The sequence below is a fragment of the Theropithecus gelada genome, chromosome 19 (genome assembly GCF_003255815.1).
Source record: "Theropithecus gelada isolate Dixy chromosome 19, Tgel_1.0, whole genome shotgun sequence".
Classification (NCBI taxonomy): Eukaryota; Metazoa; Chordata; class Mammalia; order Primates; family Cercopithecidae; genus Theropithecus; species Theropithecus gelada.
Genome location: NC_037687.1, coordinates 24,704,524 through 24,725,446, shown reverse-complemented (window position 1 = coordinate 24,725,446; position 20,923 = coordinate 24,704,524). Strand labels below are relative to the sequence as shown.

Here is a 20,923-nt window from a genome sequence, read left to right as displayed (position 1 = left end):
AGGCGCCCGCCACCTCGCCCGGCTAGTTTTTTGTATTTTTTAGTAGAGACGGGGTTTCACCGTGTTAGCCAGGATGGTCTCGATCTCCTGACCTTGTGATCCGCCCGTCTCGGCCTCCCAAAGTGCTGGGATTACAGGCTTGAGCCACCGCGCCCGGCCTGATTCTCTTTCTTTCTTTCTTTCTTTCTTTTTTTTGCTTAGAGTCCCGCTGTGTTGCCCAGGCTGGAGTGCAGTGGTGCGATCTCAGCTTACTGCAGCTTCTGCCTCCTGGGTTCAAGCAGTTCTCGTGCCTCAGCCTCCCAGATAGCTGGGATTACAGGCACACACCACCATGCCCAGCTAAGTTTTGTATTTTTGGTAGAGACAGGGTTTCACCTTGTTCGCCAGGCTCATCCTGAACTCCTGATGTCAAATGATCGACCTGCCTCGGCCTCTCAAAGTGCTGGGATTACAGGTGTGAACTACCATGCCCAACCCAGATATTAGGTTGTTTATAAAATTTCACCAGGAAAAGCAATATGACAGTTTACTCCCTTGCAGCTAGATCTTTGTACAAAGCTACATTTATTTCCTTATGTGAAAACCCCAAAAACAGAGTTGGGTATGTGCAAGGATTTCCACTTTTCCAAGGGTTTGGATAATTTATTTCTAATTGCCCTTCCAAGAGTACCAGGTGATGGTGTGGTCGTAAAGCCCAGCCCATTGTGGTCACACTGCTCTGGAAGGGCTTCAGCCTGCAGTCATCCCTCCACGTGTGGCACCGAGTCCGGGTGCTGTCCTGCAGGGCTTCTGTTCCCCTCACCTGCTCCTGAACCTTGTTTACTTTGTGTGGAGCAAGAGTTCCTGTGCGGCACTTACAAGGCCACCATGGCTCTAAGAGGTGTGGAGTGCCTTAGCCGCGCTTTTCGCTTGGTTTCCTTGGCTGTGTATAACCTGTGCTTTCTCCCTCTGTGTAGACCTGGGGCTAGGTGTGCTTAAGGCTAAAGAGGCTGATGAAGGAGGAAGGGCCACCTCGGGGAGTGCCAGGAAAGGAAAGCGGCAGCACAGTTCCCCTCAAAACCCACTTCTGGACTGCAGCCTGTGCGGGAAGGTTTTCAGCAGCGCCAGTTCTCTGAGCAAGCACTACCTGACGCACAGCCAGGAAAGGAAGCACGTCTGCAAAATCTGCAGCAAGGCCTTTAAGCGCCAGGACCACCTGTATGTAGGAGTCTGGTCAGAAAAACGTCTGTTCAGGGGCTGGGGGTGGGGACGTGTTCCTGGGTCTTCTTCCTGTCCTCCCAGATCAACCTGTCTCATCCTCTGTTGGGTTTTCCAGATGTGTATAACCTCTGCTCAGCCACAGCCACAGCCACTCCATTCTCTCTTTTTTTTTTTTTTTTTTGTCTGTCATCCAGGCTGGAGTGTAGTGGCATGATCTCAGCTCACTGCAACCTCCGCCTCCTGGGTTCAAGTGATTCTTCTGCCTCAGCCTCCTGAGTAGCTGGGATTACAGGCTCCTGCCACCGTGCCCGGCTAATTTTTGTATTATTTTTAGTAGAGACAGGGTTTCACCATGTTGGCCAGACTGGTCTTGAACTCCTGACCTCACGTGATCCTCCTGCCTCAGCCTCCCAAAGTGCTGAGATTACAGGTGTGAGCCACCACACCCCACCCACTCTGTTCTTCTCACACCATCAGAGTGCAGGGAAGAGAGTGGGTGCTGTTCCAGTCCCTAAATTAATACCTGTGGGGAAGCCACTGCTTCTGTTTGCAGACGGGCCCCTTGTGGGTTAAAAACACCTAACAACTGGCTCCTGAGTCAATTGTGTTATGGGAGGAGTTGGGCTAACTGTATAGAGCTATGTCCTTACTCTCTGGTAGGTGTCTGAGGAAAGGGGATCAGCGTTCTCTGTGTGTTGATATAGCACAGGACATGAAAGATGAGACACCTGCTTCTAGAACATGGCAATGGAGCATTAACCCTTGTTTTTTTCTTTTTTCCTTTTTTTTTTTTTTTTTGAGATGGAGTCTTGGTCTGTCATCCAGGCTGGAGTGCAGTGGCTTCATCTCGGTTCACTGCAACCTTTACCTCCCGGGTTCAAGCGATTTTCCTGCCTCAGCCTCCCGAGCAGCTGGGACTACAGGTGCTCGCCACACTGCCCAGCTAATTTTTGTATTTTTAGTAGAGATGGAGTTTCACTATATTGGCCAGGCTGGTCTGAAACTCCTGACCTTGTGATCCACCCACCTCGGCCTCCCAAAATGCTGGGTTTACAAGCATGAGCCACTGCGCCTGGCCCTAGCCTTGTTTTTCTTTTTTTTTTTGTTGTTTTTTTTTTTTGTTTGCTTTTTTCTTTTTTAAAAAACTCATTCTGTTCCTTTTAACTTAAAAAGTGTCAGGAGCAAATTTCCTTTTTTTTTTTTGGACAGTCTTGTTCTGTCACTCAGGCTGGAGTGCAGTGGTGTGGTGTGATCTCAGCTCACTGCAGCCTCTGCCTCCTGGGTTCAAGCGATTTTCCTGCCTCATCCTCTTGAGTAGCTGGGACTACAGGCATGCACTACCATGCCTGGCTAATTTTTGTATTTTTAGTAGAGACAGGGTTTCTCCATATTGGCCAGGAGTCTAGAACTCCTGGCCTCAAGTGATCTGCGTGACTCAGCTTCCCGAAAGTGCGGGGATTACAGGTGTGAGCCACCGCTTAATGTCTTGGAAATGATAAGCTTGTCTTGCCTGTGGGGGAAGGAAAGACATTTTTCAAACCAGGAGACCTGCAAGTGGGAGATGAAAGTACCTTGCATTCTTACCGTGCTCCTCCCTTTCACAAGGGGCTTTGACTAATCCATCTTTCATCTTATCCTCTCACCCACACCTACCCCAGGAAAAGGAGCCGATTTGCTCATGTCACAAGTTGGTAACAGCTGGGAGTAGAACTTAGTCTCCTGATTCCCTCTGTTGCTTCCCTCAGACAGAGGCCAAGGGTGAGCCTTTGGGGAAAGACTATGATTTAGTCCACATCGACTAGGACTGTCCAGAGCAGGGCTGTTGGGGGCCCAGAGGGTGATGTACTCCTCTGCTTATATTTATAATGTGTTAATGCAGAGGTAGGTGTGATGTGATACATATTTTACATGCATTTCTGTTTGCAGAAACTATAGGCACATTTGGTTGGTTGGCTCTATAATGTTTCTATGGATTGGGCCTCTGTAAATTGGCTTCTTTGCTGTGCGGGGTTCCAGGTAGCATCTTCTTAGGGGTCTCCTATGGTAAGGCACAGATTCCTTTGTTAAAGGAAGGATCATACCCAAGTTAGCATCTCCTCCAGTCTATTCTGCAGAATTCTGGTTCTCAGAAATGCTAATAGGGGCTTTTTGAAAACAAAACCAAAAACAGTACTCTGGGCAAATAAGTTTGAGAGACACTGAAAGTTAAACAGGTCTCTCTCTGTGTGGCTTTTAAATTTGCTACTGTGCGCCGGGCGCAGTGGCTCACGCCTGTAATCTCAGCACTTTGGGAGGCCGAGGCGGGCAGATCACTTGAGGTCAGGAGTTCGACACCAGCTTGGGCAACAAGGCAAAACCCCGTCTCTACTAAAAATACAAAAATTAGCTGGGTGTGGTGGCACACACCTGTAGTCCCAGCTACTTGGAGCCTGAGGCACAAGAATTGCTGGAACCTGGGGGACAGAGTTGCAGTGAGCCGAGATCGTGCCATGGGACTCCAGCCTGGGTGACAGAGCAAGACTCCGCCTCAAAAACAAAAAATTAATTAATTAAATTTGCTACTGTGCATTGTGAACCTCCAAGGAGTGAATGGTGTTTTTTCAAAACTTATTTATCAGCTGTGCCAAAGTCCTTGAGGAGCAACTCTGGAGATCTGTGTGTTCCTTGGGAACCCACTCTGGAGAAGTCTGATCTGGCCTCAGTGGATTTATTTTTCTTTTTTAAATTTTTATTTATTTATTTATTGAGACAGAATCTTACTCTGCCGCCCAGGCTGGAGTGCAAGTGGTGCGATCTCGGCTCACTGCAACCTCCTGAGTACAAGTGATTCTCTTGCTTTAGCCTCCCCAGTAGCTGGGATTACAGGCATGTGCCACCACACCCAGCTAATTTTTTGTATTTTTAGTAGAGATGGGTTTTACCATGTTGGCCAGGCTGGTCTTAAACTCCTGACCTCAAGTAGTGATCCACCACCCACCTCGGCCTCCCAAAGTGCTGGAGTTACAGGCATGAGCCACTGTGCCCCGCTGGATTTTTTTACTTTTCTGTACGGGGTTTGCTTAAAGGTGAGGGAGAGGAACTCCCCTGCCAGATGGCGTTGACCAAAGCAGGGTTTGCTGGGTGGTCTTTCCTCGTGGGGGCTGAGTACAATTTCTGAATTGTGGTGCAACTGTACCACAGACTCTTTGGGGCCGCCAGGGTCCTACAGCAGAAAGCCCGGTCCCAGGTGCCCCGGTGACGCCCCTGCTTGTGTCTGTGGCTCCAGGACCGGGCACATGCTCACCCACCAGAAGACAAAGCCCTTCGTGTGCATCGAGCAGGGCTGCAGCAAGAGCTACTGCGACTACCGGTCTCTGCGCCGGCACTACGAAGTCCAGCACGGCCTGTGCATCCTGAAGGAAGCCCCCCCGGAGGAAGAGGCCTGCGGGGACTCCCCCCACGCCCACGAGTCGGCCGGCCAGCCTCCCTCTAGCAGCCTGCGGTCTCTGGTGCCCCCGGAGGCCAGGTCCCCGGGCTCCCTCCTGCCCCACCGGGACCTCCTGCGCCGCATCGTGAGCAGCATCGTCCACCAGAAGACCCCTTCTCCTGGCCCGGCCCCAGCGGGGGCTTCAGACAGCGAAGGGAGGAACACGGCCTGTCCCTGCCCCGCCTCATCGGGGTCCTCCTCCTGCACCCCAGCCGGTACCCCTGCGGCCCCAGCAGCGCTGGACACCGAGCTTCCCGAGGAGCCTCGTCTCTCACAGAAAGAGTCGGCCACTGACGTGTTCACAGCCCCTCATTCCAGGGCCACCGAGAATGGCGCCTCCGACCCGCCAGAGCCTGAGCCAGATCCCGCGCTGCTCCAGGCCTGGTCCACCGCGGAGGGCTGGCCCGAGGGCGGCTCCGTGCCCGCCTGCCTGCCTCTCTTCCGAGGCCAGACGGTCCCTGCCAGTTCCCAGCCATCGAGCCACAGCTTCCAGTGGCTCCGGAACCTGCCGGGCTGCCCCAAAAGCAAAGGAAACAACATGTTTGTTGTCCACAAGCCCCCGGCCGTGCCGTCGCGGGAGAGCTCCGAGTCTGGCCCAGGACCCAGCAGCGCCGCCCTCTCGGAGGAGTCCCCGCCCGGCCCCGGGGGCGGCCTGGAGGACGCGTTGCCCTTCCCTCCCGCGCTCCTCAGGGCCCCCGGGGAGGCCCTGAGCGACCCCAGGTCGGCCAGCGGAGAAGATGACCCCTGCGCCCCCAGGAAGGGCAAGCTCAACTGCGACTCCTTTCTGTGCCAGAACCCTGGGGAGCCCGGCCTCCAGGAGGCCCAGAAGTCTGGGGGGCTCCCTGCGGATGCCTCGCCGCTCTTCCGCCAGCTCTTCCTCAAGTCGCAGGAGCCTCTTGTGAGCCACGAACAGATGCAGGTGTTCCAGATGATCACCAAGTCCCAGCGGATCTTCTCCCACGCCCAGGTGTCCGCAGCTTCCTCCCAGCTCCCTGCGCCTGAGGGCAAGCCGGCCGCCCTGAGGCCGCTGCAGGGGCCATGGCCGCAGCAGCTTCCGCCACTGGCTCCTGCTGTGGACTCTCTCAATGCCGGCACTGGAAACCCCGAGGCAGAGGGCTCCCCAGCCCGCAGGAGAAAAACCACACCCGGGGTTGCCAGAGAGGCCTCCCCCGGCAACACGAGACGAGACGCAAAGGGGGGACTGAAAGTGGCCGCGGTTCCAACGCCCCTTGCAGCGCCGTCTCTGGACCCTTCCAGGAATCCAGACATCTCTTCTCTGGCCAAGCAGTTGCGATCCTCTAAAGGGACCTTGGACCTGGGGGACATCTTCCCCTCCACAGGCCAACGGCAGACCCAGTTAGGTGGGGAGGAGCTGCCGGGAGCCTCACTGCCCGGGAAGCAGGCCCCAGCTGAGAATGGCGCGGTTTCAGGGACCACGAAAGGTGAAAAGGGCCCACCCTGCTCCCGGGGTGGAGGCTACCGGCTCTTGGGCAACCCCAGGGCCCCGCGATTCTCCGGCTTCCGGAAAGAAAAGGCGAAGATGGATATGTGCTGTGCGGCTTCTCCGAGCCAGGTAGCCATGGCCTCCTTCTCATCCGCCGGGCCCCCCGCAGATCCCTCCAAGTCCAAGCTGACAATATTCAGCAGAATCCAGGTACCAGCTCTCTCTCACGTGGCCTGACCAGCGTGGAGTGAGTTTCCTTTGCATTTGTTAGTGTCCAGGCATTTTATTTCATTTCAGGGAATCCCTAGATGCAGTTTTACAAAGGAAGGAATTCAGGTTCCCAAAGTTTGTGGTTTTCCCCACTGAAAAAAAAAAAAAGACCAAAATGAGGCCAGGTGAGGTGGCTTAGGCCTGTAATCCCAGCCCTTTGGGATGGGAGGCTGAAGTGGGGAAACTGCTTGAGCTCAGGAATTCGAGATCAGCCTAGGCAACATGGCAAAACCCTGTCTTACCAAAATTTTAAAAAAATTAGCTGGGTGTGGTGGCGCACACCTGTGGTCCCAGCTACTCGGGAGGCTAAGGTGGGAGAATCGCTTGAACCTGGGAGGTGGAGGTTTCAGTGAGCTGAGATTGTGCCACTGCACTCTAGCCTGGGTGACAGAGTGAGACCGTGTCTCAAAAACACAAAAAAGATCAACATGAGGATATTCCAGAGTTGTTCAAAACTCTGTTACCTCACTAAGCCTTTTTTTTTTTTTTAATCTTGTTTCCCTTTGGATTTACCTTTTTAGAATCGTCAGAGGATATGAAGGTAGATGCCCTCTTTCCTTTAAAGATTCCTGCTTGAAATGGCCTTGTGTTTTCTGATTGTGACTCATGGTTTCCATGAGCACAAGTGGGCACCTGTATCGTGCCCCCACACTTCAGCACATTGACGATTATTCACTGGTTCCTCCAGACATTGTGCTTGGAGTGCAGGTCTCCAGACTCCAGGTCCAACCTGGGCAACATGGCGAAACCCCGTCTCTACCAAAATTTTAAAAAATTAGCTGGGTGTGCTGGCGCACGCCTGTGGTCCTAGCTACTCAGGAGGATGAGTAGCTTCCCATCATACCACAGCTACCTCATTTTTGTTTTATTAACAGCATTATTATTCAGGTGCCATATAATGCACCATTTTATTTTTTATATATTTTTTAGAGATGGTGGGGTCTTGCTATGTTGCCCAGCCTGGTCTTGAACCCCTGGGCTCAAGCGATAGTCTCAGCCTCCTAAAGTGTTGCGATTACAGTCATGAACCACCATGCCCAGCCAAATCCACCACTTTATTTTATTTTTAAAATTTATTTTATTTATTTATTTATGATGGAGTCTTACTCTGTCGCCCAGGCTGGAATGCAGTGGTGCTATCTCGGCTCACCACAACCTCTGCCTCCTGGGTTCAAGCAGTTATCTGCCTCAGCCTCCGAGTAACTGGGATTACAGGCATGCGCCACCACGCCTGGCTAATTTTTTATTTTTAGTAGAGATGAGGTTTCACCATTTGGCCAGTCTGGCCTTGAACTCCTGACCTCATGATCCACCCACCTCGGCCTCCCAAAGTGCTGAGATTACAGGCGTGAGCCACTGTGCCAGGCCAAATTTATTTTTGAGACAGAGTCTCACTCTGTTGCCCAGGCTGGAGTATAGTGGTGCAGTCTTGGCTCACTGCAACCTCTGCCTCCCAAGTTCAAGCAATTCTCCTGCCTGGGCCTTCCAAGTAGCTGGGATTACAGGCACATACCACCATGCCCAGCTAATTTTTGTATTTTTAGTAGAGCTGGGGTGTCACTCTGTTGGCTAGGCTGGTCTTGAACTCCTGACCTCAGGTGATCTGCTTGCCTCGGCCTCCGAAAGTGCTGGGATTACAGGCTTGCGTCACGGTGCCCGGCCTGAATACACCATTTTAAAGCGTAGCATTGGGTAATTTGTAGTATATTCACAAGATTGTGCAACCATCCCCACTCTGCCAGAACAGTTTCATCTCCCCAAAAGGAACCCCACATTTCTTAGTTGTCACCCACAATCTCACACTCCCCCCAGCGCCTGGCAGCCACGAGTCTCCTTTCTGTCTCTGTGGATGTGTCTGTTCTGGACATTGCATGTGAGTGGAATCGTGCACTCTGTGGCTTTCGTGTCTGGCTTCCTTCACTCAGCGTGACGTTTTCCAGGCTCATCTGTGGGGTGGCAAATGGCAGAGCTGCATTCCTTTCCATGACTGAGTGATCCTCTGTTGGATGGATAAGGCCACATTTCATTTGTCTGTTCATCAGTGGATGGACATTTGGGTTGTTTCCACTTTTTGGCTATTTTGAATATAGTGCTGCTGTGAATATTCATCCATGTACAAATTTTTATGGGGATTTATGTTCTAGGAGTAGAATTGCCAGGTGGTACAGCAGCTCCCTGTTTCAGGTCTGAGGAACTACTAGGCTGTTTTGCTTGTTTCCTCTTCCCACCCACAGTGCATGAGGGCTCCACATTCTCCACATCCTCACCAACACTTGTTATTGTCTGTGGTTTGTTCAAATTATAACTACGCTGGTGGGTGTGAAGCAGTATCTCATTGTAGTTTTGATATGTATTTCCCCGTGACTGCTGATGTTGCACTCCTTTCTATGTGCTTATTGGCCATCTGTGTATCTTTCTAGAAGAAATGTCTGTTTAGGTCCTTTGCTTATTTTTTAAAATCAAATTACTATTTTTTGAGTTCTCTATATATTCTGGATGCAAGATCCTTATCTGACACATGACTTGCAAATATTCTCTCATTTGTGGTGTGTCTTTTCACCTTATTTATGATACCATTTGCAGGACAAAAGTTTTTTTTTTTTTTTTGAGACGGAGTCTCGCTCTGTCGCCCAAGCTGGAGTGCAGTGGCGCGATCTCCACTCACTGCAAGCTCCGCCTCCCGGGTTCACGCCATTCTCCTGTCTCAGCCTCCCGAGTAGCTGGGACTACAGGCGCCCGCCACCACGCCCGGCTAATTTTTGTATTTTTAGTAGAGACGAGGTTTCACTGTGTTAGCCAGGATAGTCTCGATCTCCTGACCTCATGATCCGCCCGTCTCGGCCTCCCAAAGTGCTGGGATTACAGGTGTGAGCCACTGTGCCCAGCAGGACAAAAGTTTTTATTTTTATTTTTTTTGAGACAGGGTCTCACTCTGTCACTCAGGCTGGAGTGAAGTTGTGTGATCATGGCTCACTGCAACCTTGAACTCCTGGGCTCAAGTGATTTTCCCACCTCAGCCTCCTGAGTTGCTGGGACCTCAGGCCCACGCCAGTATGCCAGGCCAATTTTTGTATTTTTTGTAAAGGTGGGGTTTCGCCATGTTGCCCAGGCTGGTCCTAAACTCCTGGGCTGAAGCAATCCTCCCACCTCGGCCTCCCAAAGTCCTGGGATCACAGGCATGAGCCACCATGCCTGGCTAAAAGTTTTACATTTTGATGATGTCTAATTTGTCTGTTTTGCTTCGGTGTCTTATCTAAGAAACTACTGTCTAATCCAAGGTCATGAAGATTTACTCCGATGTTTTCTTCTGAAAGTCTGTAATTTGAGCTCTTCTTGCCTCTTCATTTTGGATGTGTTGGTTCAGATGCATTTTCATCTTCAGGGTGGAAACATCTACAGGCTCCCCCATCCAGTGAAGGAAGAGAACGTGGCAGGCGGAGGGTAAGTTAAGAAGCCCCCAATCCTGCATGCACCCCGACAGGAGTCCTCTGGCCTTCCTGTGCTGGCCCTGGACAAGTGAGTGGGGAGGATGCTTTCAGTCCTAATGGGATTAGGGTACAGCCTCCATTTTTTAGGGTTTATCAAGAGTAGTCAGGCTGGGCACGGTGGCTCATGCCTGTAATCCCAGCACTTCAGGAGGCCGAGGAAGGGGGATCATTTGAGGTCAGTAATTTGAGACCAGCCTGGCCAACGTGGTGAAACTCTGTCTCTACTAGAAATACAAAAATTAGCCATGTATAGTGGCACACGCCTGTAATCTTAGCTACTTGGGAGGCTGAGGCACAAAAATCACTTGAACCCAAGAAGCAGAGGTTACAGTGAGCCGAGATAGTGCCACTGCACTCCAGCCTGGGCAACAGAGTGAGACTCCATCTCCAAAAAAAAAAAAAAAAAAAAAAGAGTAGTCAGTGGATTGGAGGTATAGACAAAAAAGATAAAAAAAAAACAAAGAATCAGTGATCAAGGATGGAGTCTCAATCTCCCACCCTTCTTTCCTGCCATGTCTACCTACAGCAACCAGCAAAATGGCGGTTCCACAGACTGGACGGAGCCCAGGAGCACTTTCATCTGCAAGAACTGCAGCCAGATGTTTTATACGGAGAAAGGACTGAGCAGCCACATGTGTTTTCACAGCGACCAGTGGCCGTCACCTCGAGGGAAGCAGGAACCGCAGGTGAAGGGGGACGACCAGTGGCTTTGTGGTTACTGGGTTTCTGGCAGGCCTGTGGGGAGTAAACGAGACTGGTGTCACTTATCTCAGGATGGGGACGTCATTCTGGGTTGGGGGCTGGAGTTGGGCTGTGTGGCTCTCCAGGGGCAGGCCGTCGCTATGGGCTGCAGCAGCTCTGCAGCTTAGTCCGTGCCACAGACTCACTGCTGTTTTCTATGACAGCTTTTTTTGCTGAAGCAGCTCTTTCTTTCCCCACTTATGTTATCTCTTAAAGAGCCATCTCTTCTCTTCTGTGTTTAGGTGTTTGGCACAGAGTTTTGCAAGCCGCTAAGACAGGTGCTGAGGCCAGAAGGGGACAGGCATAGTCCCCCAGGAGCCAAGAAGCCCTTGGACTCCACAGCTGCAGCCCCTTTGGTGGTCCCCCATTCGATCCCCGTGGTTCCAGTGACCCGACACGTAGGGAGCATGGCCATGGTGGGTGCTTGTCGGTCTGCCTCCTTCCTGCCACTGCCCCCAGCTGCTGGGGGAAGCCGTAGGAAAAACCCAAACCAGATACCACAGAAAATCTTTGACTCCAGGCTGGGCGTGGTGGCTCATGCCTGTAATCCCAGCACTTTGGGAGGCTGAGGCGGGTGGATTGCCTGAGCTCAGGAATTCGAGACCAGCCTGGGCAACATGGTGAAACCCCATCTCTACTAAAAATACAAAAAAATTAGCTGGGCATAGTGGCAGGCTCCTGTAAACCCAGCTACTCAGGAGGCTGAGGCCTGAGAATCACTTGAACCCGGGAAGCAGAGGTTGCAGTGAGCTGAGATCACACCACTGCACTCTAACCTGGGTAACAGAGTGAGACTGTATCTCGAAAAAAAAAAAAAATCATGATCCGGAAGAAACTGGTTTGCATGTTAGTTCAGTCATTCACCATTGACTGAGCCCCTCTGTGCCGGACCCTGTGCTGGGTGGTGCTGGGGACACAGAGGTGACCACAGTAGCCTGGGCCCTGCCTCCCGGGGCTCCCAGTCCAGTGGAGGAGACAGGCCTGTCCCCAGACAGTGACAACCCAGAGTGGGCAGAGCTGGGAGCAGAGGGAGCCCAGGGAGTTCCCAGGCGGCTCCTACCCAGCCTGAGGAGGTAAGGGAGGGCTTCCTGGAGGAGGTATGGGAGCTGAGACCTGAAGGATGAGGAGGAGCAGGGCTGGCAGAGCGGAGAGGAGATTTTGTGGAGGCGAGAGAGAGCGTGGTGAGTTACGAGTGATCAGTCTCATAGGGCTTGTCTCTGCAGCCTGTACTGGAGGACCCCCTACTGGAGAAGCTCCTGCTGGACTCCAGGACAGAGTCCATGGACCTGAAGGTCCCCTGAGTCAGTGGCTGGGTCTTTTGGGTGCTTGTCATTTGGGTGGAGCTACATTTCTTTCTTGTCACTGTCACACTGTATCTCTGGGGATCTCTCTCTTTTTAAGGGCCAGTCGTCTTAATGATTGAGGCCATTCTCACACAGAGTCAGGGGCTCTCCTGGGGCAGTGGGTGCGGGAGAAGGCTGCAGCCGTATCATCACCAGGCTCTGTACCTCAGGTGTAGCCCAGGCGTGGCCAGCCTCCTTCGCTGGGCATACATGTCCTAGTTTCCTGTCTCTGGCCAGTCTCTTTTTCCTGCTTTCTTTCCATCCTGGAGATGGAGCGGTGCAGTAGGCGGCTTCAGGTGACCACCTGTGGTTCTAAACTTCTTCAGGAACAAGAGAAAGACGGGGAGGAGCGAGACAGCAAGGAGAGCAGCCAGCAGAGAAAGCGGAAGAAGCGGCCCCCACCCAAGGGGCTGTTCATCCCTCCTCCACCCTCCACGGCTGGGGAGCCCGGCCCTGCAGGATGCCACCAGAGTCGCCTGCGGTCGCCCATGTTCCTGGTGGACCGCCTCCTGAAGGGCTTATTCCAGTGCTCCCCCTACACACCGCCCCCAATGCTCAGTCCCATCCGGGAGGGCTCTGGAGTGTACTTCAACACCCTCTGTTCCACATCCACTCAGGCCAGCCCTGACCAGCTCATCAGCTCCATGCTCGGTGAGTGAGTGAGGCTGGGGCACTCACTCTGTGATCCCAGGGTGGATCGCCTGAGGATCATGGCCACTCTCCCTTGTAGCATTGGGTTCAGTGATTGTCTCCTGCCTGGGTGTACCTAGTCTGAGGGTTCCTTTGCTATTCAGATGTGCCCCAGAACTAAGCTAAGTGCCTTCTAGTGCATAGAATTTTACAGCCCGAAAGAAAACATAGAGGCCATTTATCTTACCGTGCTTCCTCCTGCGCTTCTGTGTCATTATCATTTTCTTTTTTGAGGCAGGGTCTTGCTCTGTCACCCAGGCTGGAGTGCAGTGGCTCGATCACAGCTCACTGCAGCCTCGATCTCCTGGTCTCAAGCGATCCTCCAGCCTCAGACTCCCAAATAGTTGGGACTACAGATGCACATCACCACACCTGGCCAATGTTTTAGCTTTCGTAGAGATGGGATCTTGCTATGCTGTCCAGGCTGGTCTCGAGTTCCTGGACTCATGTGGTTTTGTTGTCTTGACCTCCCAAAGTACTGGCATTAAATGTGTGAGCCACCCTGTCTAGCCTGTGTCATTTCCTTTTTTTTTTTTTTTGAGACAGAGTATCACTCTGTCACCCAGGCTAGAGTGCAGTGGTGCAATCTTGGCTCACTGCAACTTCCAACTCCCAGGTTCAAGCAATTCCTGCCTCAGCCTCCCAAGTAGCTGGGACTACAGGCATGTGCCATGATGCCTGGGTAATTTTTGTATTTTTAGTACAGATGGGGTTTCACCATGTTACCAGGCTGGTCTCGAACTCCTGACCTCCAGTAATCTACCCTCCTCAGCCTCCCAAAGTGCTGGGATTACAGGCGTGAGCCACTGCGCCTGGCCTGGCCTGGCCTATGTAATTTTCCTAACAGCTTTATTGAGCTATACTACACATGCCATGCAAATCACCCATTTAGAGTATGCAGTGTTTTTTAGGATATTCACAAGGCCGTGCACCCATCACACAGTCTAATTTTAGAGCACGCTTCGCATCCTCAGAAGAAGCCGGAGCTCATTAGCAGTGACTCCGCCCGTATCCCCACAGTCCCTTCTTCCCCCAGCCTAGGCACCCACTCATCTGCCTTCTCTCTTTGGATTTGCCTATTTGGGACATTTCATGTAAGTAGAATCATACAATATGCAGCCTTTTGTGTCTAGTTTATTTCACTTGGCGTGTTTTCAGAGTCCCTTCATATTGTAGTGCATATCAGTGCTCAATTCCTTTTTATGGCTGAACATTTTTCCCTTGTACAGATGGGCCCCATTTTATTTATTCATCAGTTGATGGACATTTGGGTTGTTTCCACTTTGGGCTATTATGAATAATGCTGCCATAAACATTCATGTAGAAATTTTTTGGGTTTTTTTGGGAGACAGGGCCTCCCCAGGCTGGAATGCAGTGGTGTGATCACAGCTCACTGCAGCTTCAACCTCCTGGGCTCAACTGATCCTTCTGCTTCGGCCTCCAGAGTAGCTGGGCCTACAGGCGTGTGCCCCCGTGCCCAGCTAATTTTTTGTAATTGTTTTTATGTAGGGAGGTGGGTCTTGCCATGTTGCCCAGACCGGTCTCAAACTCTGGGGTGGGCCAGGCATGGTGGCTCATGCCTGTAATCCTAGCACTTCGGGAGGCTGGGGCGGGTGGATCACCTAAGATCAGGAGTTTGAGACCAGGCTGGCCAACATGGTGAAACCTCGTCTCTACTGAAAATATAAAAATTAGCTGAGCATGGTGGCGGGTGCCTATAATCCCGGCTACTCAGGAGGCAGGAGAATCGCTTGAACTCAGGGCGGAATGTTGGGAACAGGCCCCCAAAAATCTGGCCATAAACTGACCCCAAAACTGGCTATAAACAAAATCTCTGCAGCACTGTGACATGTTCATGATGGCCTGACGCCCACACTGGAAGGTTGTGGGTTTACCGGAAAGAGGGCAAGGAACACCTGGCCCACCCAGGGCGGAAAACCACTTAAAGGCATTCTTAAACCACAAACAATAGCATGAGTGATCTGTGCCTTAAGGACATGCACCTGCAGCAGATGACTAGCCAGACCCATCCCTTTATTTCGGCCCATCCCTTTGTTTCCAGTAAGGAATACTTTTAGTTAATCTATAATCCATAGAAACAATGCTTATCACTGGCTTGCTGTCAATAAATATATGGGTAAATCTCTGTTCAGGGCTCTCAGCTCTGAAGGCTGTGAGACCCCTGATTTCCCTCTCCACACCTCTATATTTCTGTGTGTGTCTTTAATTCCTCTAGCGCCGCTAGGTTAGGGTCTCCCGGACCGAGCTGGTCTCGGCAGCGGAGGATGCAGTGAGCCGAGACCGTGCCATTTCACTTCAGCCTGGGCAAAAGAGTGAAACTTGGTCTCAAAAAAAAAAAAAAGGCCGGGCTCGGTGGCTCAAGCCTGTAATCCCAGCACTTTGGGAGGCCAAGACGGGCAGATCACAAGGTCAGGAGATGGAGACTATCCTGGCTAACACGGTGAAACCCCATCTCTACTAAAAAAATACAAAAAAACTAGCCGGGCGAGGTGGCGGTCGCCTGTAGTCCCAGCTACTCGGGAGGCTGAGGCAGGAGAATGGCGTAAACCCAGGAGGCAGAGCTTGCAGTGAGCCAAGATCCGGCCACTGCACTCCAGCCTGGGCGACAGAGCGAGACCCCGTCTCAAAAAAAAAAAAAAAAAAAAAAATCTCTGGGGTGAAACAATCCTCCTGCATTGACTTTCCAAACTACTGGGATTATAGGCCTGAGCCACCACACCCAGCCCTACGTACAGGTTTTTGTGTGGATTTATGTTATGCAGTGAGCAAAGGTGGCACCACTGCACTCCAGCCTGGGCAACAGGAAAAAAAAAAAAAAGAGTTTTGTAATTTTGACTCTTAGGTTTAGGTCTGTAATCAATTTTAAGATAACGTGTATATATATATATATTACATGAGGTAAAGGTCCAAATTCATTTTTTTGCATGTGTATATCCAGTTCTTCCAGCAGCATTTTTTGAAGACTTCCCATTGAATTGACTCAACACAGTTCAGTGTTAGAAATCAATTGACCACAAACGTGGGTTTTTTTCTGGGTGTTCAATTCTATTGCATTGATCTGTATACTTATCCTTATGCCAGTATCACACTGTCTTGATTACTGTAGCTTTTAAGTTTTTTTTTTGTTTTGTTTTTGGGGGGTGGTTTGGAGGGGTTTTTTTTTTTGAGACAGAGTCTTGCTCTGCCGCCCGGGTTGGAGTGCAGTGGCCTGATCTTGGCTCACTGCAGCCTCTAACTCCTAAGTTAGCCTCCCACTTCAGCCTCCTGAGTAGCTGGGATTACAGGGGTGCACCACCACCAGGCTAATTTTTGTATTTTTAGTAGAGACGGGGTTTTCTTATGTTGGCCAGGCTGGTCTTGAACTCCTGACATCAGGTGATCCACCCGCCTCAGCCTCCCAAAGTGCTGGGATTACATTTGTGAGCTACCACGCCAGGCCTGTTTCTTTAGATATTTCTTTCTGTCTCTTTCTCCTTTCCATCTGGTACTCTTGTTACATGTAGTTGCTGTACTTAATGGTACCCCACATTTCTCTGAGGCTCTATTTCTCTTTATTCTTTTTCTCTTTTTTCTTCAGATTCCATAGTCTCTCTTGATCTGTCTTCAAGTTTACAGATTATTTTCTTCCTGTCGACTCAAACCTATTGAGCCTCATTTTGGTTATTTTTTTTCCTCAACAGCTTCACTTGCCAATATTTTACTTTCTAACCCCAGAATTCCCATTTGGTTCTCTCTTTTTAATAATTTCTATCTCTTAATGATATTCCGTCTATGATGAAAACTTGTCATTATACCTTCCTTTAATTCTTTAAGCATGGGATCCGACAGGAGAGGCAGACCCTGTCTGGGCTGCACCTACCTGGAGTAGAACCCTTGGAGCTGGGAGCTGGCTGGGTAAGGGATCAGGTCACAGCTCAGATGCAACAGCCTCTTGTTCTTAGCAATATTCAGTTGATTTTTTTTTTTTTTTTTTTTTGAGATGGAATCTCACTCTGTTACCCAGACTGGAGCACAGTGGTGCAATCTCGGCTCACTGCAATCTCCGCCTCCCAGCTTCAAGTGATTCTCCTGCCTCAGCCTCCCAAGTAGCTGGGATTACAGGCACCTGCCACCACGCCCAGCTAGTTTTTGTATTCTTAGTAGAGATGGGGTTTGCCACGTTAGCTAGGCTAGTCTTGAACTCCTGACCTCAAGTGATCTGCCCACCTCAGTGTCCCAAAGTGCTGGGATTACAGGCATGACCCACTGCACCCGGTCTAGTTGATTTTTTTAAATAATATTTCTCCAAGTGCTGAATGACCTTAGGACAATTTCCAGAGACTTTAGTGTGCTGTTTTTATATATACGTATACTTGTCATGAGTTAATTTGTTTGCTGAGTTCCTTCCTCTCTACCTTTTCTGAAGTGCTGCCCTCTCCCATGGGATTTTTTTTTTTTTTTTGAGATGGAGTCTCGCTGTGTCGCCCAGGCTGGAGTGCAGTGGTGCCATCTTGGTTCACCACAAGCTCCGCCTCCTGGGTTCACACCATTCTCCTGTCTCAGCCTCCTGAGTAGCTGGGACTACAGGCGCCCGCCACCATGCCTGGCTAATTTTTTTGTATTTTTAGTAGAGACGGGGTTTCACTGTGTGTTAGCCAGGATGGTCTCAATCTCCTGACCTCGTGATCCACCCACCTCGGCCTCCCAAAGTGCTGGGATTACGGGCGTGAGCCACCGCGCCCGGCCAACCCACGAGATCTTCAAGAGCCTGCTTTCAGCTGCATCCACACAGGCAGGCAAAGGACCCTGTGGGTTACCTGCTGTCTGTCTTTTTGAGCCTTTTCACTCTGTGTTTTCTAGATCAAGTGGATGGGTCTTTTGGCATCTGTGTGGTGAAGGATGACACCAAGATCAGCATTGAGCCGTAAGTTGGGTCCTTCCCAGTGAAGCTGCTTTTACCCCACCTTGAGTTCTAGTGTCACTTTTCCCAAGCGTTCCTTCTTCCCATGGCGGGGGGTTCAGGTTTACTCACATAGGCTCCCTAGGCATGAAGCGGTCGATTTTTCCAAGTATATGTAGGAAGATCCCCCAAAATTATTCCTTCTAGAAATTGTTTATATATATATATATACCTGGAACCCTTGGGGTTCCAGGTAGAATTGGTGACGGCACAGAGCGGGACTCCAGTGTGCCTGAGGGATGTGGCTGGATGGCTGTGGTGTGGACGTAGACACATGCCGGGTGTCAGCTTGTACCTCCACTGCCTTGACCCTGAGAGAGAAATGTGACAATGAAGGAAAACAGAGGAAGGGAAGAAGTGTCCCTGCAGAAGTTTCTGAAATGCCTGTGTGCGTCTGTCGGGGACAGCATGTACCTGATGCACCTGAGACAGCAGAGGGTTTCCACAGAGCAGGCTGTAGCCCAAGAGCAGGGCACACAGTGTCTCCATTTCACTTCCCATCTCAGTCATGTTTGTACGTCTCCCTTACCTGTGTGTGTGGCCTCGTTTCAGACATATCAATATAGGAAGCCGGTTTCAGGCAGAGATCCCAGAACTTCAGGAAAGATCCCTGGCTGGAATTGACGAGCATGTAGCTTCTCTGGTCTGGAAGCCATGGGGAGATATGATGATCAACCCAGAGACACAGGATAGAGGTGGCTGAGGCTTTGGGGCTAAATTCCTAAGGGCCCTTCTTTCCCCTCCATTTCCAGGGTGTTTTTCCTCCTGGGTCTAGAACTCCTGACCACTGGATCCAAGAAGCAGTGTGCCCTGGGCGTGGGAGGGAGCTGGCCCTTGGCCAGTGTTGCTTCTTCCCTGCTGCATTCTCCCTCCCCTACCTCTTTTGTCATATGGTGGCTGGTCAGGCCATACAGAGCGGGTGTTGGGGACAGGGTTCTCCTCTTCCTCCTTGTCCCTCCCTGAGATGCAGGAGAGAGAAGGGGAAGGCGCCCCTCTCTGCTGTCTCTCGGGAAGGGTTCCTCCCTAGCAGCTGATGACTCCTGTGTGCCTCCTCTTCCTCATGTCCTTCTTGGAAACAGTGACTGAGCTCTGCAACGTGGCGTGCTCCAGCGTGATGCCAGGAGGGGGCACCAACCTGGAGCTCGCTCTGCACTGCCTGCACGAGGCTCAGGGCAACGTTCAGGTGAGGCACAGCAAGGGGACCCTCCCTGCTTTCCTGGGACCCAGGGTTCTAGGTGCATGTGACATGTGTCTGCTTCGGGGTTCAGAGCGGATGGAAGTTGGAAGAAGGCCGCCCATCCTTCTCCACAGCGGCTTTGAGATTGCAGTGGTCCTTGTACACAGACTGTAGGGGAATGCTAAGACATGGGCCCAATTCGTAGCTAATTGTCTGGGGCAACAACCAAGCACAGTGTTTCCTCTGAGATCTCAGGGGGCACTGGAGAAAGAAAGCCCCAAAGACCCAGCTCAGGCCCTGCATTCATCTACTTCATTCCTTGAGTTTTAGCTTTCAATTGAAAACTCATATATACAAACCTCTGATGCAACATAAATGCCTCTACCTACTCCAAGGACCGTCCGCCTCACAATTCTGGGTGTTAGAAAGTAAATTAAAAGTCTTACTGTGAGGAGTGGGAGAGGAAGAGCCATATTGCCTGTGTTCAGGATCTAAGAGTCATGCCGTGGTCTTGCTTTTCACCAAGCTGAGAGGCAGTGTCTGGCATATAGCAGGTCCTCAGCATAGTGGCAGTACCTATTTATTGGGTACCTGCTGGTTGCCTGTACTGTAGGCACTGGGGCCAGGGACAGCTGAGGGACTCCATGCTTGGTTTAATGCTCTGCTGTCTCTGTGTTGAAATTCTTGGCCAGGCGCGGTGGCTCACGCCTGTAATCCCAGCACTTTGGGAGGCCGAGATGGGTGGATCACCTGAGCTCAGGAGTTCAAGACCAGCCTGGACAACATGGTAAAACCCCATCTCTACTAAAAATACAAAAATTAGCCAGGCACGGTGGTGGGCGCCTGTAATCCCAGCTATTTGGGAAGCTGAGGCAGAAGAATTGCTTGAACCTGGGAGGTGGAGGTTGCAGTGAGCCAAGATTGCACCACTGCACTCCAGCCTGGGCAACAAAGTGAGACTCCGTCTCAAAAAAGAAAAAAAAACAAACAGAAATTCTTAATGCTTTTTAAACAAGGAGCCCTGCATCTTCATTTTGCAATGGGCCTCACAAATTATGCAAACCCTGCAATGATGGCTTACACTAGTGATCGACATAAAATCCCTGCCCCAGGGGGCTTACATTTTAGGAAAGTCAAAAGGAAATTTATTTTTAAAAATTGTTAGCTAGGCTGGGCACATGGCTTACACCTGTAATCCCAGCACTTTGGGAGGCTAAGGCAGGCGGATCACCTGAGGTCGTGAGTTCGAGACCAGCCTGGCTAACATGGTAAAATCCTGTCCCTACTAAAAATACAGAAAAAAAAAAATTAGCAGGGAGTGATGGCAGATGCCTGTAGTCCCAGCTACTTGGGAGGCGGAGGCAGGAGAATCGCTTGAACTGGGAGGTGGAGGCTACAGTAAGCCAAGATCATGCCACTGCACTCCAGCCTGGGTGACAGAGCAAGACTCTGTCCCAAAAAAAGGAAAATTGTTAGCCAGCTGGGTACAGTGGTACCCACCTGTATTCCTGGCTACTTGGGAGGCAGAGACTGAAGGAGCCCAGGAATTGGAGCTCAGCCTGGACAACATAGTGAGACCTCGTCTTTAAAAATAAAATAAAATGTTGGCCGGGCGCGGTGGCTCAAGCCTGTAATCCCAGCACTTTGGGAGGCCGAGACGGGCGGATCACGAGGTCGGGAGATCGAGACCATCCTGGCTAACACGGTAAAACCCCGTCTCTACTAAAAAAATACAAAAAACTAGCCGGGCGAGGTGGCGGGCGCCTGTAGTCCCAGCTACTTGGGAGGCTGAGGCAGGAGAATGGCGTGAACCCGGGAGGCGGAGCTTGCAGTGAGCTGAGATCCGGCCACTGCACTCCAGCCTGGGCGACAGTGAGACTCCGTCTCAAAAATAAAATAAATAAAATAAAATAAAATAAAATAAAATAAAATAAAATAAAAATGTTTTCAATTGTTAGCTATTGACTAGTGCTATGAAGAAAATAAAAATGGGGACCTAGACAAGGGTCATATTCCTCAAAGTGCCATTCCCTAAGGAGCTTGTGCCAGAATAAATCTACACACAGTCTCCTTCATCAAGATAGGCCTGCTGTGAAAAAATAACTTCAGCTGCATTCGGTGGTGTGCCTGGTGTCATAGTTGAT

At 50.9% G+C, this 20,923-nt stretch overlaps 1 protein-coding gene across 1 annotated transcript in view; it reads left to right on the top strand.

The window, feature by feature from the left end:
* The window catches only part of ZNF541 (zinc finger protein 541), a 54,209-nt gene that overhangs the window by 23,635 nt on the left and 9,651 nt on the right, over positions 1-20,923 (top strand). The window contains exons 4-12 of the mRNA XM_025368407.1: positions 957-1,197; positions 4,466-6,320; positions 9,763-9,821; positions 10,395-10,554; positions 10,852-11,025; positions 12,279-12,603; positions 17,503-17,566; positions 18,155-18,297; positions 18,682-18,785. Of these exons, the coding sequence (XP_025224192.1) occupies positions 957-1,197; positions 4,466-6,320; positions 9,763-9,821; positions 10,395-10,554; positions 10,852-11,025; positions 12,279-12,603; positions 17,503-17,566; positions 18,155-18,297; positions 18,682-18,785 (3,125 nt within the window). The remainder of the gene's footprint in view (positions 1-956; positions 1,198-4,465; positions 6,321-9,762; positions 9,822-10,394; positions 10,555-10,851; positions 11,026-12,278; positions 12,604-17,502; positions 17,567-18,154; positions 18,298-18,681; positions 18,786-20,923) is intronic.